At 40.5% G+C, this 17140-nt stretch overlaps 1 protein-coding gene across 1 annotated transcript in view; it reads left to right on the forward strand.

The window, feature by feature from the left end:
• Positions 1-17140, forward strand: part of LRP5 (LDL receptor related protein 5) — a 154455-nt gene that overhangs the window by 38682 nt on the left and 98633 nt on the right. Inside the window, exons 3-4 of the mRNA XM_037402297.1 lie at positions 11614-11811; positions 15008-15204. Coding sequence (XP_037258194.1) covers positions 11614-11811; positions 15008-15204 — 395 coding nt within the window. The remainder of the gene's footprint in view (positions 1-11613; positions 11812-15007; positions 15205-17140) is intronic.

Here is a 17140-nt window from a genome sequence, read left to right on the forward strand (position 1 = left end):
GACATTCAAAAGTATGAGGGTTTTTTTTGGGGGGACACGTTTTGGCGAGCGTGCAGAATAGTAAACGGGATGTTTTTGTCATAATGGCATTTTTAGAGAACTTCATCATTTCCACACTCAACCTACCTTCTTTAAAGGCAATGCTTATCTGAAGGTTATAACTTGAAAGAGAGATGCCCTTGTCATCTCCCCAACATTTGTTCAGAGCATTTCTAAAATTTCTTTCTTTTAAGGCAAGATGTGAGAGACTGTTGGAGATCATCTGTGGGTCTCTACTCTTCCCAGGGCTAGTGAAAGTCATTAATTGCACAGATTTTCTGATGCTCTAAGGCAGCATCATAATTAACAGGCAGCTGCTTAATATGTACCATGGCATTCTTTCCCATATACCTTAAAGCTTTCTTGCTGGATCCGCTATATATTCTAGGCAACAAAGGAAGCAGATTAAGTGGTAAACCAACTATTCTGCTTCCCTGAAATTGCAGATAAACTAAGCAGACAGAGGAGAGTACAAAACATTTTTCAGCAATTTCACTGTCATTTTGCTTCAAACATCCGGATCCCAGACCTGGTGTAGGTTATGTGAAGCTGAGTTTATTTCATGAAAGACATTAGACTGAAATTCTTGGCACTGTTTTGGAGAACATTAGCATTTGTGCATGTTCTTGCTAGGTGGACCGCTGATGCGAGATTCAGTAGTGTTGGTGTTTTAGTGAGCCTGAGTTTGCAGCTTTTGCATAAGTGTTTCTGTATTTTCAGGACAGCAGCTTCTAACAAAACTTAAGTTAGCGTATGAAAGATTTTACTCATGCCCAACTAAAGGCATAGTTTAAATTCTGTGCTATGCACTGAAAAGAACCTAAATATCATGAACATTGTGTGAAGAAGCAGGAATGCATTTCAGAAACGAGTCCTTATCATTTGTTGAGGCAAGCAAACTGCAGTTTCCTGAAAATAAATTTTCAAAAGAATGTGTGAGTGCATAGCCAAAACAAATGAATAAATTCTCAGTCCTGTAGGCAGAGTTTTAGATCTGAACAGCCTAGAATGTGTGTTGGCAAGGGTCATTAAATCTAGGCTCTCTTAGTTCTCAAGGCTTGCTACCTTCCAACTTGTAACACAGGGCTCCGCTTCTGAGAAGCTGTAGCATATCCATAATCCTTATATCTGATTTTCAGCACTAAGTGCTTAATGAAGTTCACATTCTTAAAGCCTACATTGTATTAGAAACATCTACTGCGGTTAATATAAATCTTGAATTTGTTCCTAGTTGTGTGATAGCTGCTGTGATATCTTCTGGAGCAAGGTTACTGTTCCAGTCTGTGCTGTGTGTTCTGCACCTTGGCTTATTCAGCAGACAGTACCGCTTGAGAAGTTTCTGCCCACCCTGTTTGCTGAAGCATGAAGAGCTGCATCAGACATCTGTGAAACGGTTATTTTAAAGGAAAATAAAATATTGCCTCCAAGAAAACCATGGTGTCTTGTGAGGTGTTTTGTATGTATATAGCAGCAGTCTTCACTTGGTGTAGTCACTGGGGTGGTTGAACTGGCCACACCTGAGCTGGCGTGCTGACTCAGGTGGGATCTGGAGGAAGGATGTTCACGGAGGAGAAAAGTGAAGACCTTTGGATGGGTTTGACTGGCTGAAGGGAAGCTGCAAACCTCTTTCTGCATTTCTTCCCTCATTTTAGTTCTTAAAATGTCTTTTGTGAGGTGGTGTGTGTCTGTTGGGCAGTGGCAGTGCCAGAAGACTTAGTGCAGGACCTGACTTTTGTGGAGCAGTCTTCCCCTTTTGGAACAGCGGGGCTTTGGGGGAAGGATATAAGATGCAAATTGGAAAACATCAATTAAAAAAATTAAGTACAAAGGGTAAAGCTATTAATCAGCAGTTTTAGCATTCTGCAGAATGGCCTTTAGAGGTTAAAACAAATCTAACTGGGTTCTGCAGAAAATGCGTGCCATAGCCCTGCCTAACTGTCGCTTCTGGTTGCTTATGGCAAGTTAGCCAAAATCTGCAAGCAAAGACTGTCACTGGCAAGTGAGCCAAAATCTGCAAGCAAAGACTGTCATTGACCTAAGGTGTATTTGGCACTGAAGGAAGGAAAAGATGGGATGACTAAATGTGGCAAGTGAGATATTAAAAAATGCATTTAGAAGGGACAGCTATCAAGACTAGAAAGCTCTCAGTTCAGAGTCTAACATTCAAAGCTTCAGACGTGCCTAGTTGTTAATCCAGTGCGTCCTCAGTGTCACAGCAAACCCCTGAACCAGACCTATAGCATCTCACAGCTGTGTTTATAGCAGCACTTAAATAAGGCTGCTGTCGTGTTCACTGCCGATTCACCAGGACCTCGGTCCCACCCAACAGCATGTTGTGTACATAAGGTTACTGAATGTGTAACATTAAGGTTAAGCGCGTTGGCTTTCCGTGTGGAGATCACGGGGACTGTATGCTGCAGCCTGGTCGGTATGCACTGCAGTAGAGTGAGGCTTTAAATAGTCTGATATAAAGGACTATGAATGGTGAAATGTTTTTAAGAGTGTATCATCTGATCTTATCTCCTCTGGAATAGTTGAGAGGAAGGGGAATATTAAATAAAAACTTAACTGTTGCAAATACCAGAGAAGAAAAACACCACACACAGTATGGGTAAAGATTATGCTTTTTAGCAACTCTTAGTCACTCATGGCTACTTAGTTAAAATGCAGAAGATGCCCTGGTTCTGTGTGAAACATGATTATTGCTGCCTTGAAAGGTAACAATTACTTTATATCCTCTGTGTCTCTATTTAGTAATTAATTTCAAGTCTATAATTATTTTGAAGCTTTTGGTTAATTGTTTGAAACACTGGAATGAGAATGAATATACGAGTAGCACAGTTCTTTTCTTAGAATGTAAGAAAAGTACTCAAACATAAAAATGTCTTGTAAGTCATATCCAGTATCTTGGTATGGCTGTGGTTTCTGGGAGCTGGAAAGCTGTTGATATGTGGCCAAATAGCTGCAAATAGTCTCATGCATGAGAAACTTGAAGTTCTTGTGGGCAGCATTACTTACTTTAGTTTTGAGATGGATGCCCTTGATGGTGACAGCCTTTCCGTAAATGTTTCATTGGTCTCTTTTGCTTGTTTCTCCCTTTTCCAGCTCATAGACATGACCACAGGGCACAAATTATTTAAAGACCGTTTGCTTCGTTTGAGTGCAGAGCTGCCTGTTCAGAGATGGCAGAAAAAAGTGATTTACTCCCTCCCAGCTGAAATCACATGGGGAAGAGGTGGAAATGTGTAGACTTCCTTAATAACCCAGTTGAACCCACTGCCCTGTTAGCTCTTTTTGTGTTGCAAGTTCTGTGATTCCTCATACCCTGAGTCCCAGAGACAGGTTTTTTTGCCCTCTACACGTTTAGTCCTCCAAAGTAGTTTGGGAATCATGGTAATTCTTATGTTTTTAATTTCTGCACCGTGTCTTAAGGGAACAGCAGGATGGCTTTGGCTGTCTCAGTGCCAGCGTGGGTTGCATTTGTTTCTCAGGTGAAGCCAGGAATGTGGCTTTGGTCTTGTAGCTTTGGCTCGGCCAAACTGGTGGTGGAAGTTGAGATTCTCTTTCATTAGAGCACTTGATGGGTGCAGTTTACCGCTGCACAGAGGCAGTGTGGATATCATGGCATATGCGGCGTGTTGGTCTGGTTGGACTGGCACCAGTCTGTTTGTCATGAATGGGTGACTTTGGTTTAACTCAAAACACATTTCTAATTTTTTCATAAAAACCCAAAGTGAACTGTACATAACTATAAGCTGAAGTCAGGATTTTTCACACATAGCCTGTGGAATGTGTGCTTGAAAGGATTTGTTTGTTAAATTGTGTTTAAGGTGATAAGCGAGAAAATGAAACGCTGAGATTGCATGCCTTGACAAAGCAGTGGCTGGCGTTTGAGTGTACTGTTTTCTCAAACTGCATCGGCACGCTGAAATAGAGAAAAAGACCTCATGAGGTACTTTCCCTACCTCATTTTCTGCGACTTCCCTGACCACCCTAGAGAGGTGGTATATCATCCTGAGTTGCTTGTGGGGGGCTTTCAACACAAAATAATTTCTTGATATATATAGTATTTCTTCATCTCTTCTCAGAAGTGTCTGAGAAGAAAAAGTTAATGTTGTGTTGTCTTTTGTACCTTATCTAGTTACCATGAGGAGCAGTTGCGAGGGCTCATTTTGTCGTCTTATGGTTGTTTCTGTAGAGATTTTGCGTACAAATATGCTGGAAATTCTTTTAGAGGGAAAGAGCATGTGCAACTCTTCCTCCCGCCCCATCCTACCAGCGCAGTTTCTTTTTCTCAACAGATCGGAGGTATTTGCGGTAATATTGCATTCCAAGTTGAAAATTCTCTTCCTAACCCCTTGAGTAGTGTTGCGGGTATCTCCTTACTGCTGTCCTCCTTCTGTAACTTCGTGTGTTTGGATATCTTCTTGAATCCCTCTCTCGGAGGATTCTTCAGCTTCACGGTATCACGTAACCTGGCTTTACCACAGGCTAGTGAAGCTGCATTGAATGTCTGCTTGTTTACCTTGGAGAAATCACTCGGTTGTCTTCTTCCCGTATGGGTGAGCAAGGTGCTCTGTCGTTGCAACCATTTCACTGCAATAATATTTGAGCATACATCAGTTGACAGGCAGTTACGTTTTTCCTCTTTGCTTTCAGTTCCTAAATAGTATACCAGACCTATATGTAATGTATACAGTTTAAAACAATAAACCTGTCAGAATAAAAGATATTGTAGGAAAACGGTAGTGGAGAAGGGTAGTTCTGGGTGGTTTTGTTGGCTTTGCTTTAAATACATGTCTTTGAACTAGGTGTGATTAGTTGTGATGGTTACCTGCTGTGGCATATCTTTGGGTTTGATGTAAAGTTTTTTGTCAAGAACATCCAGGTCTTGTGGTTTCAGTGCTTGAAAAATTAACAAAAGAGGTAATCTGAGTAGGTAATTTGCAGCTTAATGATATGCAAGATAGCCGTTCTTTTCCCTTCTGTAAACAATTGGTGCTATTTAATTTTGCAGTTGTGTTTTTGTAACTTTAGAGGTGGGATGGGGGAAATAAGTCTTAAATGTGCAGGAATCTAAACTTCATAGCAATTTCCTGTAAACTCCTGTTTTGTGCCCTGGGCTTGTAAAAGTTCAAGAACATTGTTGAAATTGGAGAAGCTTGTGCTGATTTACATCATCTGTACAACTGGCCCCTTTTGTGTAAGCACGTTATGTAAGGGTTGGCAACCGTGCCGCATTTTGGGAGGTGGAAAAAGCATTTGGGCAGTGTTGTCCACATTTTATTCCGTCCGTGATACCTTCCAGCTCAGATGGCTGAGCGGCTGCTCTTTGAGGGCACGGACGTGATTTCTAATCTTTGCAAAAATGATGACAAGAGAGATGAAGCGCCAGGAAATAAGAAATGACCTGCGGCTTTAAAACTGAGGGGAAATATGGCCTTCATCCTGTTTTTGCTCCTGCACCTGGAATTTTAAAATGAGCTAAGCAAGGGGTGGGAGAAAAGAAGAGAAAAAAAAAAAAGACTGTTGTGGTGCAGTTTACCAACTTGAAAATGTGTTTATTTTTGCAAGGTGGCTTTCAGTCTCGTTCTTCTGATAATGCTGAAGCATCATTTTTAAGGCCTGATTCAATGTGGTAATTAAGTACATGCGATAAGCACAGTGAGTTTCTGACTGCAGTTGAAGTGTGTTTGTTTAATTGCCTCCTGGCTGGAAAGCTTGGTAGCGAAGCCAGCAGCTGCTGTGCTTACTAACAGTAGTAAATGAATTTCACAAACTGTTGAGCTCGGTACTTCTAGCTACTGGATGATGGACTGTGTGGACTGTTAGTGGTTGTGTGTTGACAAAGTAGTATACGTTTGCATCTTCTCCCTGATGAAGCTTTGGCTTTTGCTGTGCTTTTTTCCTGCTGGTTTCTTTGGTGTAGTAAAGTGCAGTTCAGTTTAGGGACAGAATTAGTGCAATTGTTGCAAAATTATTATTAGATGTTAATCACTTCTCTCCCTTGCTCCCCCTTCTTTTCTGCTTTGAAAGTCTGGAGTTAAAGGTTAAAACCCAGTAAGAAAGAAGATGCTTAAGCATCTCTGAAGAACTGAATAAAGTAACCCAAGAGTTTTTCCCAGGGCTGCTTTTTGTTCAGCTCTTCTCTAGTGCTGCTTGATTAGGTTTTTGAAGAGTATCGATTTGTGATAGTTGCTTGGCAGGGATTTTTTTTGTCGTTGCTTGTTTTGTTTATTAGCTCATTAGGAATTGACGTTTTCATTTTCATTTATAGCTTTAGTAGTTTTACACTTTTATTGACCTGTTGCAACACAGGTGGGATACAAAATTCCTGGCATGCCAAATCTCGGTCCTAAATATGTGATCAATCTAATGTGTACCAAGATACCAGATACTTGTTTTGATATTTTTAGCTCCTTACGGTTGTTACTGTATGCCCTGGCTCAGGGCTATTTAAAACCATTACAGTTAAAAACACCACCCCCCGCAAAATCAACCGAACAAGAAACTACCTAAATAGGTGCATTAGGATCTTCATTAGTGTTCGTTGTGTATCTTTTCAACAGGCTTCCAAAAGAGCACAGGTGTAATAGCACAGGCAGTACTGGATTGAGATTCTTTGCATAGTCTACTGAATTTTCCCTGAAACATTATCTGGGCTAAACAGCCACATTTTTAATTAGCCACATTTTTAATAGTGACATGAAAATGATAGGGGTTGCTAATGTACTGAATGCCAGCAAAAAAGATTCTATTTGAAAAACAAGCAAAAAAAAAAAAAAATCAATCCCGAACTGTCAGCTGTCCCAGAAACATTGGTGATGCCTAGACTGTTTGCCAGCGCTTGGTTTTTGTTGAGGTCAGTAAGAAATGTGGACTACTGAGCATGTGTGGTTTTGTTTTTATTTTAAAAAAAGGCCGCTTTTTTTTTCTCTTTTTTTTTTATTCAGAAATAATGTGTCAGTTACCACTCCACATTCTTGAACTAGGTAATCTTGACAGGTTTAAAGTCTATTAATTAAAGTGAATTTAAATCAGGTTGATTTAAATAACTTCCTGACATATAAACTGTTAAGGTGTGAAGACTGTTTTTTTTCTCTAAGAAACTACTTTGAGCTTTTTGCCATTTTCTCCCCCTGCCCAAAAAGCCCCAGCCAAAAATATCTGCTGTTTGTGTAAGAACTGACCCTGTGTCCTGAGGGCATTTGGAAAATATGTGAAGTGTAAGACATAATGGCTACTACTGGACATAACTAAAATAATTTCTCCGCTGCTTTTCCTGTATGGCGCTTTCTCTTATGAACCTGGCTAATGCAAGCAGCTTGCTGTAGTTCTTACAGAAGGCATTTTTGTAAACATTATTTCAAGGGTAGGTATGAAGTCTTTGCCTTTCTCTTGATGACTAATCACATCAAGGAAGCTGCTTCCCCTGAAAGGTTTCTCTTGTGGTGTTACTGTGCCAGTTCGGTTTGCAGTGCTGCTTTAGCTAAGCTTGTGTCACTCCATAATAATTGTGCATTTTTATTATTTTTTTCCTCTAGGATTTATAACTCGGCCAAAAAAATCCTGGTTTCAGCTGAATCTCAGTGTAGGTGTCTCAGCCAGGACGCTGTTTGTATTTAATTTGGGTTGTACTAGCTTTGTCACTCAAAATAAAATAAATAAATAAATAAAATAAAAAAGTTAAAAAAAGGAAAGCTTACACTTTGTGCGTTCTTGAAAATCCCAGACCGGCTTGCATTTAAACGATGGCATTTTGTGGCCTGTTAGAGTCTGATGGCCAATGCTGTGTTGTGCCTCGTGTCGAACGAAAAATACATCAAACCAGCCTAGATGTTAACAGTTGGAGAAAGAGGGATGAGGAGAAGTGTCCTAGCTAATTGTAGAGTCCAAGGCCCTAATTTCTAAGTGACTTCATGTAGGGGGCAGTTGGAGAGCAATGCCATTTTCTCGGGGGAAGTTTCCTAGGTGACTTCAGCTGTGTGGCTGCTGCCTTTATTGTCCCTTCTGCTGAAGCACCACTGCTATGGGACCATTGGTCAGACTGGTCATTTGCTAAGATAACTGAAAGTTTTGGTTGGTTTGTTGGTGGTTTTTTTGGGGCTTTTTGTTTGTTTGGTTTTATTTTGGTTTTTTTTTTTCTTGTAGGGTGCTCTATCAGCAGCAGGAGTAGGGGCAGAACTGCTCCATTTGGCAGCAGCATGTTTTTTAAATAGGCTCACCTAGACCAGAGGCTCCCTGTTCTGCTGCAGAAACAGCTGATCTCCTACAGTGATATCCAAACTCCCAGCCTCTTGATGTGTTAAGAGATCCCCAAACCAGAGCAGATTTTGTGTAATTCATGGCAATTCAGCACCTGCTGCCTGCCAAAAGGGTAGAAACCTGTTGGAAAAGGGGAGGAGGTTAAATGGAGACAAGAATTGCTTTTGCCTTTCTGTTGCCTGGCATGCTTTCCTGTGATGGACCATGGGGGTGCTTTGTGGCACATGGAGGGAACGAAACCATTATTTCAGTAGGTGCTTGATTACTGCAGAGTTGTGATATATTCTGAAAAGTTCACCAGGAAGATCAGCTTTATGATACGGCATTGCAGAGATGCCTACAATCAGGGTGAGGTGGTGACAGGGTAATAATAGTCTTTTATATGTTGCATTTAAAAGTCCAGCTGGGAGAGAAGTGCTTTGAAAGAGCTCTGTCTGCGTTCAGATCATTCTACATGTTGTCTAAATGCACCTTCATCCTGCTAGCCTTCCTTTGCGGTACAGTTACGTTGCTAATACTGTGTAGCCTTAGACCTTTGAATGATACAGGCATTGATGGGGACTGAGGTTGGTACCTGTTAAAGAGTGAAAATGTCAGGATATCATTTTCCTGTGGCAAATTAATGTGTGTAGTTGAAAGTACTCCTTTTGTTCAGCAGTCTCTGTGTGGCCAAGGAGAAACACACATCACGGATGAAATTAGGCAACAGGTTTTTTTTGAGGGGAGAGGCTCTTGAGCTGAAGCTCCTTTAACAGCATAGAAAAGCCGTGAGGGCCCCTTGGCTTACAGACTTCTCCCCCCCCCCCCCCCCCCCCCTTTTCTTCATCTGAATGCTTTGAGCTTCAGGGCAGGCTGCAATTTTAATGGGAGGCTTGAGGAGAGGAATTTTGCTCAAGGGTAATTTTGGGGATATTTTTTCATCCTTTTCATGTTAACCTGCTTTTAAGGTTTAATTGGTTGTAGTTAGTTTTGTCTCCTTTGTTTTTGCTTTTGAATAACTGTTGTGGGATTTCAGATTTTGGTCTAAGCTCATTTTTAACCTGTATTTATATAGCTCAGTGTGTATATATATATATATATATATATATATATATATATGATTAAGTGTGGGACTGTCAGCCATATATATATATATATGTATACAGCCCAAAGTCACCTTTAATGGCCAGGTTTTTAGGTTTTTCTTAATTCAACAGTCCATCCTTTGTCCATCTTCATTGCTGTAGAGGTGGCTCAAGGCATCGTTTGAATGCTTCAGGTTAGTGCAGGTAAGCCGGATCAGAAAACGTGATTTGACCTGACCAAAACTGAGTATTTGACCTGATCAGTTTCACAGTCTGATCCACCAGCTGGTTGTGTAGACAGTTTCTTTTATGTCTGATTTTCTCTGGCTTCCCTTGTTTGTCAATAGCTGCTTCCCCACACAGTTTGAGCTGCCACAAATTACAGCCTGACTTGTTAAGGAAAACCAAAATTAGCAGCAATTTACATTCATAGGTTGTCCTGTGAACTGGGGCAGCTCAGCTACTGCTGCTGCTTATTCAGGAGCAGTCAGTCTGTCCTGGCTGCTGGAGCTGAGACCTTTTGGGGAAGGCATCTGGAGACATGAGTCTGCTGCGGCCTCTCTGAGGTTGAGCTGTCTCGGGAGCCTGAGGACTCATCTGCATGGAATCTTTACCATTTCAACTAGAAAACTCCTTGCTTTACCCTCCTGCACTGAAGTGTATGTGTATTGTGATAAAAGTGATTCATTTCCATCTGTCTATTTGTCTATATTGATAGACACACATATATATGTATCAGTGGGATATGAACAGTGTGATCAGAATGGTCCAAAGAGATGCTGTGACTGCACTGGAACTGGAGGTGCGGCTGAATCAGGTGCGGTATGCACATGGAGGTCAGAGCATTTTCAGCCTAAGTGAGTTGCGATGGACGTGCTGGCAGTAACTGTACGGGAGCATCTTCTGTGGCAGAGGGGAGAACATCCTGCTTAGGAACATGATGGCAATTACAAACGTAGTCCCTGCTTTGTTCCTAAAGTAGACAGCATTCTCCTTCGTAAAATAAACTGTTAAGCTTTTTCCCTCCGTGCGTGTTCACGGTGCACGTTTGCTTCCTTTGTGGTTCCTGGCGTGGTTGCACAGCCAGTGCTGTCGTGTTCAGGGGACCTGAGGGTCTGAGATCATCCAGGTTATGAAGAGTCTGGCTAAGCAAGGGCTCTGCAAGACTGAATAGATGCCTCTTTACCATGCTTTGCTGGAGCTCCAGTGGTAGCAGGACTTAAGTTAGGGGTAGCTCAGCATTTACTCAGCTGGTGCCCATCCAGCACTGCTGTTGATCTAATATAGCATGATGAACCTGGAGCGGTGAGTGTCCAGTGCACAGACACCTCATTTTGTTTGGAGGGCTCACTCAGGTCAAAGGCTTCCTGACACTGCCCATGCCAGGAATGGCTGTATTGGCCTTGGGAAGGCAACATCGTTTCTCTGACTGGCCTGAGGTAGCTGTGCAAGGGGCGTTTGCACCCCTGGCATGCCAAATTTGCAACCTGGATGTATTACGCTGGGTAGCATTTACCAGCTGGGAACTGACTGGCCTCTTCTGATCAGACAATTTCTCTCCTGACTGTACAGTCTCAGCTTTTTATGCAGATGTTGTGCGATTTGACACGTTTTGATCTGGTCCTTTCCAACTGGTAAGTGCTGTTAATGTGTCTGTTCAGGCTGTTTAAGTTGCCCATAGGTGGAGGGACCAGGAAACCGGGACATGGATGGGAGGGGGGGAAAAGCATCCAAATATTTAATCCGATGTCACTCTAGGTCTGCACTGACTCATGCTTGCTTTATTGAAGAAACAAACTTCAGGGCACTTGATTTGTTCTTTTCTGTTTACAGACTGCAAGAGGAAGGTCTGCTTGGGTAGGTCATGAGTTGCTTCAGAATGTGATTTAGGATATTAACTTGAAATAACTGTTCACACGAGGGTGATGCTCAGTTGTAAATGCATATGGCAATCAGGTGCTGCCCGGTGGTGAAAGAGAATGGTGATACATTATACAGAGGCGGTGCTTGTGGGAGATGCTCTCATGCAGGACTTGTTTTGCACCCTTTGGAACTGTGGTTTGATTTATGCTAATAAGTATGTTGATCAGTATGGTAAAGTTTTGGGAATATACATTTGTGTGTATACACCACTCTATGTATATACATTTATGGGCTTTGCGAATTGCTGCTGTCCCTTCTGTTCCTAAAGCTAACCAGCATGTATTGTCATTTAATTTGTGTGCATCTCTGCTTCCTTTTTCAGCTACATGTATTGGACTGACTGGGGTGAAACTCCCAGAATAGAACGGGCAGGAATGGACAGCAGCACGCGAAAAATAATTGTCGATTCAGATATTTATTGGCCCAATGGACTCACGATAGATCTGGATGAGCAGAAACTTTACTGGGCTGATGCAAAACTGAGTTTCATTCATAGGGCAAATCTGGATGGTTCCTTCAGGTAAGTTTCCTTTAGTCAGTGATATGGTGTGTGTTATTTCTTGCCTCCTGCATTCATTTTGAATTGAGGCATTTTTTCTCAGTAACCTAGAATAATGCCAAAACTTACTGTTCTTTTTTAAATGCAATTGTTAATAGCCTTGCAAAAAGTAAAATAGTCTCAGATCCTATAAAACTGGTTTTAAAAGTAAGACTATTTATATCGGTATTTTACTATGGACTGTTAAGATTCTGTGTTCTGGTCTGGTGTTGGTTTTCAGATAGTTGAAAATGACATTTTCATTTCCATTATTGCATAACATTTTGAAAGTCTTGTGTTATGAAATCATTTTGCTTTGGTAAGAAGTTGGAGTTGAGTTTTACGCTTATCTGTGGAATAGAGTAACATGCGCGCACATACACATACCCTCCCCCAAAACCACTGCATTTTCCATGGTGTTTTTCAATTTTTTTCAATATATTTTTTTTTTTACCAAGGCGCATTCTGTGCCTAATTTTCACACTCATAAAAGAGGAATAACAATATTGACATCCTTTAGAAAACACTCTTAAGTTCCTTTGAGAGCACTATACAAGAGCTAGATAATGGTGGCATTGTAGTAAGTGACAAGTGCTGACTGGCAGTCAGAAGTACAGACAAGGGAAAAGGCCGTTACGGAAGGGAGTGGTAGCTCAAAGGCTGGGTGCAGGTTTGTAGACAGAAAGAAAGTGCTCTCTCAAAATTCAGAGTCTAAGAGAGATTTTCATACAATAAGACATGAATATATTTCTCCGCTTTAGGGGCAAGCGGCAGAGGGTAAGGTTTGCAGGCTGATTCTGCAGTTACGCACATACAAATTTATAAACTTTACACGCATGTCTGTGTAAAAACTTAAAGCTGTAATTGGTAAGTAAAATTTATTTTGCTCTTTTTAAGGCAGAGGAATGCCACTTGAAAGGGAGCAAGCCTTTGAATACGCTAATTCCAGCAATCTGTCCAAATTACTTTGTGATAATTAATGCGTGTCCACAACCTCCCAAGCAGTTTTCTCTTGAACCATAAATGAAACAGTATTTTAGGAAAAAAATAGTTTTGCATTAAAAAAAAAAAAAAAAAAAGGCAGCTCACTGGTGTACACTTCTTACATATTTTACTCAAGGTGTAAATGGGACACTCGAGGTCAGGATACTCCAATGCAGGGTGCAGTCTGGAAGTTCCTTGTGTCAAACAGCACATGGACTTTTAGGCTTCGTCCGGTATAATAGCTCGATGTCAGTTAGCTGTGTATAATTTATATTGTTACCGTATGATAAAGCTTCCTTCTTAAAATGTTAGACATATTAATAAAACACCATGAATATTGATCTTAATTTAAACTCCATTAAAATGAAATTTTTATTCTTTTTTTCCCCTTCCACTGATCAATGTTGAAGCAGAGATCTGTGAAGCCAGGACTCTTAGGTGCTGGTGTCAAGGTAGACTTCAATAATGGTTCAAACTAGATAATAACTTTGGGGGTTCCTTAAAGGTAGAGCAAAGTGAGTTTCACTCAGACTTGTCAGTAAAGAAATCTTAAGGTGTTTCAAATGTTTCTACCCCTCCCATCCTGGAATTACTTCAAAATTTAAAAAAAAAAAAAAAAAAAAAAAAAAAAGGAAATGTGCATTCTGCATGGTGGATTAATGTTACTGGAGCAATCTGCCTGTTGGATCTTAGTGGGAAACAGCTGCTACAATACGAGGATACAGCCAGTGCTTTACTACTAAAGAAGCAACAGAAAAAGTAAGAGTGGAAAGAGAAGTGAAATCAGTATTTCTGTTTATCGTGTTTTGTGGTGAGAGAAGTAGTGATAATTTGAAGGTCAGAAATTTTAGAGCAGATTCAGTTTTACCTCTAGAACAGAAAGAATAATAACTTTGTTTTCTTTTCCCCACGTGACCTGCTTTGTACATGTATATGCAAGTACTTGTTTGCATGTGTCAGTCTGTTTTAAACTTGTCCGTGTTTGAATACATATAAAGAATTTTGGGGGTGCTTTTTATATTCCCCCAACCCTGGAAAATGCAAATGCTACCTATGCTGCTCAAAATGAAATAGAATCCTTCCCCTGCCAAGTGTTAGCTGTTGTTGTTGGTTTTTTTCTTTAATCTCTTCAGTGGAAACAATTGAACTGCAGATCTGAATATAGGTATAACAAAAATGTATCCCTCACTTTCCTTCAGGATGATGCTGAGCCTTCAGCTTTCTTAAAGTTGTACGGTGAAAAATTTTGAATACTGGTTTGCTGTGTCAGGACAATGGTCTGGAAGGTGTGTGTAAGCTTTTGTGTTTGTGCATACACAAAATGCATGAATTTTGTGAAAACTGTGTTCATATTGTTTTGACTGAGGAACTGTCAAGTAAGTTTTGACTGAGTGTGTGTCTGCAAACTACTGAATCTAAATTATACAAATTTATTGCAATATGTATACATTGAGGATCATACGAGTTTAGAAAATGTGTTGGATATGTCATGTGTTTTGTGACTTTGAGTTCAGCTAGTAACCTATATGGAAATGTATGCATCCCCAGAAGAGGTGTGGCTGAATGAGGTCAATAGTAAACATCTGAAATGTTTCTGATTTTTATTAATTATAAGTATTCAGTCTTAGAAAAAATATAACTGACTCTTGCTCTGCATTTAAAAAGGTAATCTGAAAAATATTTGTTTCTGCTGGTAAGTTAAGAGGGGTGATTTAAAGAGACACTCAGGTTGTTTCTTTTTTTTTTTTTTACTGCTACAAGAAAGGACTGAGTGCAGCTGAAGTCCTGGGCAAAGATGACATATACTGCATAGGGGGATAAAACCAGTAAGGTTTTTATTGGAGGAGCACTCTTCAGACCTGTATTTCCTCCAAAAGGGAGTTGAGTTTTGGGTATTTGCACAGACCTGTTAAGGAACTTTGGTGTGGCCTTTCAGAAATCAGCGTGCAGCTAAATTGGATACTGTGTCGCTATAAACCCCAGAAAATTTGTCTCCTTATTGCTGTGAACGGGCAAAGTCTTGTTGTACATTTTTCAGTCTGTCACTTTTATCACCAGGTGAATCTCTTGCTCCAGTGAATTGGTTAAAAGACGACGATTCCTTATATGAGTTTCTACAACGGCAGGTTTTGCTCTGTGTGCTAACAAGTGGAAGCGATGCAGTTTTAATCCTTGCTCTCCCTCTTTCGTTTAGGCAAAAAGTTGTTGAAGGTAGCCTTACCCATCCCTTTGCACTGACGTTGTCCGGGGACACTTTGTATTGGACAGACTGGCAAACGCGCTCCATTCATGCCTGTAACAAAAGGACAGGAGAGAAAAGGAGAGAAATACTGTCTGCCCTATATTCACCGATGGACATCCAGGTCTTAAGTCCAGACCGGCAGCCATACTGTATGTTTTACTTTTCCCTGAAACTTTTTTGTGTGACTGTTACTTATCAGGAAAAATGTTAAATCATAAAAATGGTTAGTGTGAAGTCGTAAAGGTCTTAAACACTTGTCAGGGGATGGGTTGCTGAGGGTCTGAGTACCCAAATCCTGTTGTAACTGTCTTTGAAAATTGGTATGAGCTCACTCATCATCCCAGTTGGTAACAAAATCCAAAATCCAGGGCAGTACTTCACTGACATCTTTTGGAATATCTAACTGAGAATGATAAAGACTCACCTGGCATCTTCTTAACATGATTATTTTAAAGACAATTGAAAAAAATGCCTATCATTAGGGTTTGGGTTTTTTTAATAAGTAGAATTACCACAAAATATGTTGTACCTAGAAGTGTGATTTTTGCAGTCCAGACTTGGATCATGTTTATCCCCAATATGTAACAAATAGTTTATGAATGTTTCAGTGTGGAAAGGATTTAGTTCTGAGCTTTTATATGAATCATATACATGCCTCTTTTTTTAAGTATGATGCTGCTTCAAAGGAAGGCTGGCGTAGAGAATTGAGAATTGAATGAGGCTGTATATATTTTGTATATGCTTGTGACTCCTTGTGACAGTTGGTCTAGGGGTTTTTTTAGGATTGTGAGAATAGGACTTAAAAGCAATGGTGTGGAAATGTATGTAATTGAGCAGCTATGGGAAGAATCATCTCTGGCCTAGCAGAGAGACTCATGCCATTTGGATCGGCTTCTTTATTTATGCCAACTGTAAAGTCTGATTCCCTAAAGGTAATGTTTGTTAAACAAATTCCAGTAAAGCTTATAGGATGTCAGTGAACACGCTTGAAAGCAAAAGGAGTTCGGAGATCATCTTGATGATGAAACCTGGGCAAGTTTTTTTTCATTGAGGTTGTTGGGTATGCACAGCACCCTGGTTTATCTCACAGCTCCAGAGAAGAGTTTGTCTGTGCTGAATTCTTGTTGTTGCTTTTAGCTCAGGGAATGTCCCAGCCTTGGGTCATAGTATTTCTGGGTCAGTCTCAAAGAAAATACGGCACATAGGGAAATAGCATATGCTTAAAATAGCTCAGATGCTGTTGACTTCATTAAGATCAGGCTTGTATTCCTTCCTCTCCCTTTTTTTCCTCTTTGTGACCATCAGTGTAAGCCAAATTAGCGGGAAATTTTGTGGTTTTGTATTAAAGCAGTTTAGATGCTTATTCAAACTGTGACGGATTTCAGAGAGATCTTGCAGAACTTGCAATATTTTTAAATCTTTCCTAACAGCTGGCAATATTCCCCATAATTATTTATGGTTAGAGTTTCATCTCCTGCTGCCACTTTTTCCCCCATGTAAATGAGATAGGTGCATTCAGTTGTTGTGTGTCTGTCCCTGTTCTGTGCCGTGTGTCCCATCCCCCCATTTTTTTTGTTTATTTTCTGATTTTCAAAATCACTGACTTTACATGTTGCTCCTCTGGATTTCCTGATGCTTCAGGGATATGTCTTGCTGTGAAAGCTTTGCAGTAGAAAAAATAATTTCCAACATGTGACACTAATGTAGGAACTGTACAAATTGTTAGGTTTTCCTTTATTTCATAGAACTGGTCCCCCCAACCCCCACCATCATCCCAGCCCTGTTTTTTCATGATGCTCAGCAGACCCGGCATCCACAAAGTAACTGATGTCCAAAGCTCTTAGCTGTGTTCGGCTTTAGAAACATTGAAAGAACTGTACAGTGAGAATGTGCTGAGCTGTCATCTCTTTCAAAATCAGCTTTTGCATGCATCTCAGATCAGGTGCCCCTAGAAGGAAGACGCCGGGGAGGGGGAAATCAAATACTTTGTACTGCGGTTCCTCTGTCTTATAGCATGAAAGCTTGTGCCAGTCAGTTGGGATCTAGAACTTCTTCCTCATGGCTTTAGGGGTTCTAGAAAAATGA

The sequence above is a fragment of the Falco rusticolus genome, chromosome 10 (genome assembly GCF_015220075.1).
Source record: "Falco rusticolus isolate bFalRus1 chromosome 10, bFalRus1.pri, whole genome shotgun sequence".
NCBI lineage: Eukaryota > Metazoa > Chordata > Aves > Falconiformes > Falconidae > Falco > Falco rusticolus.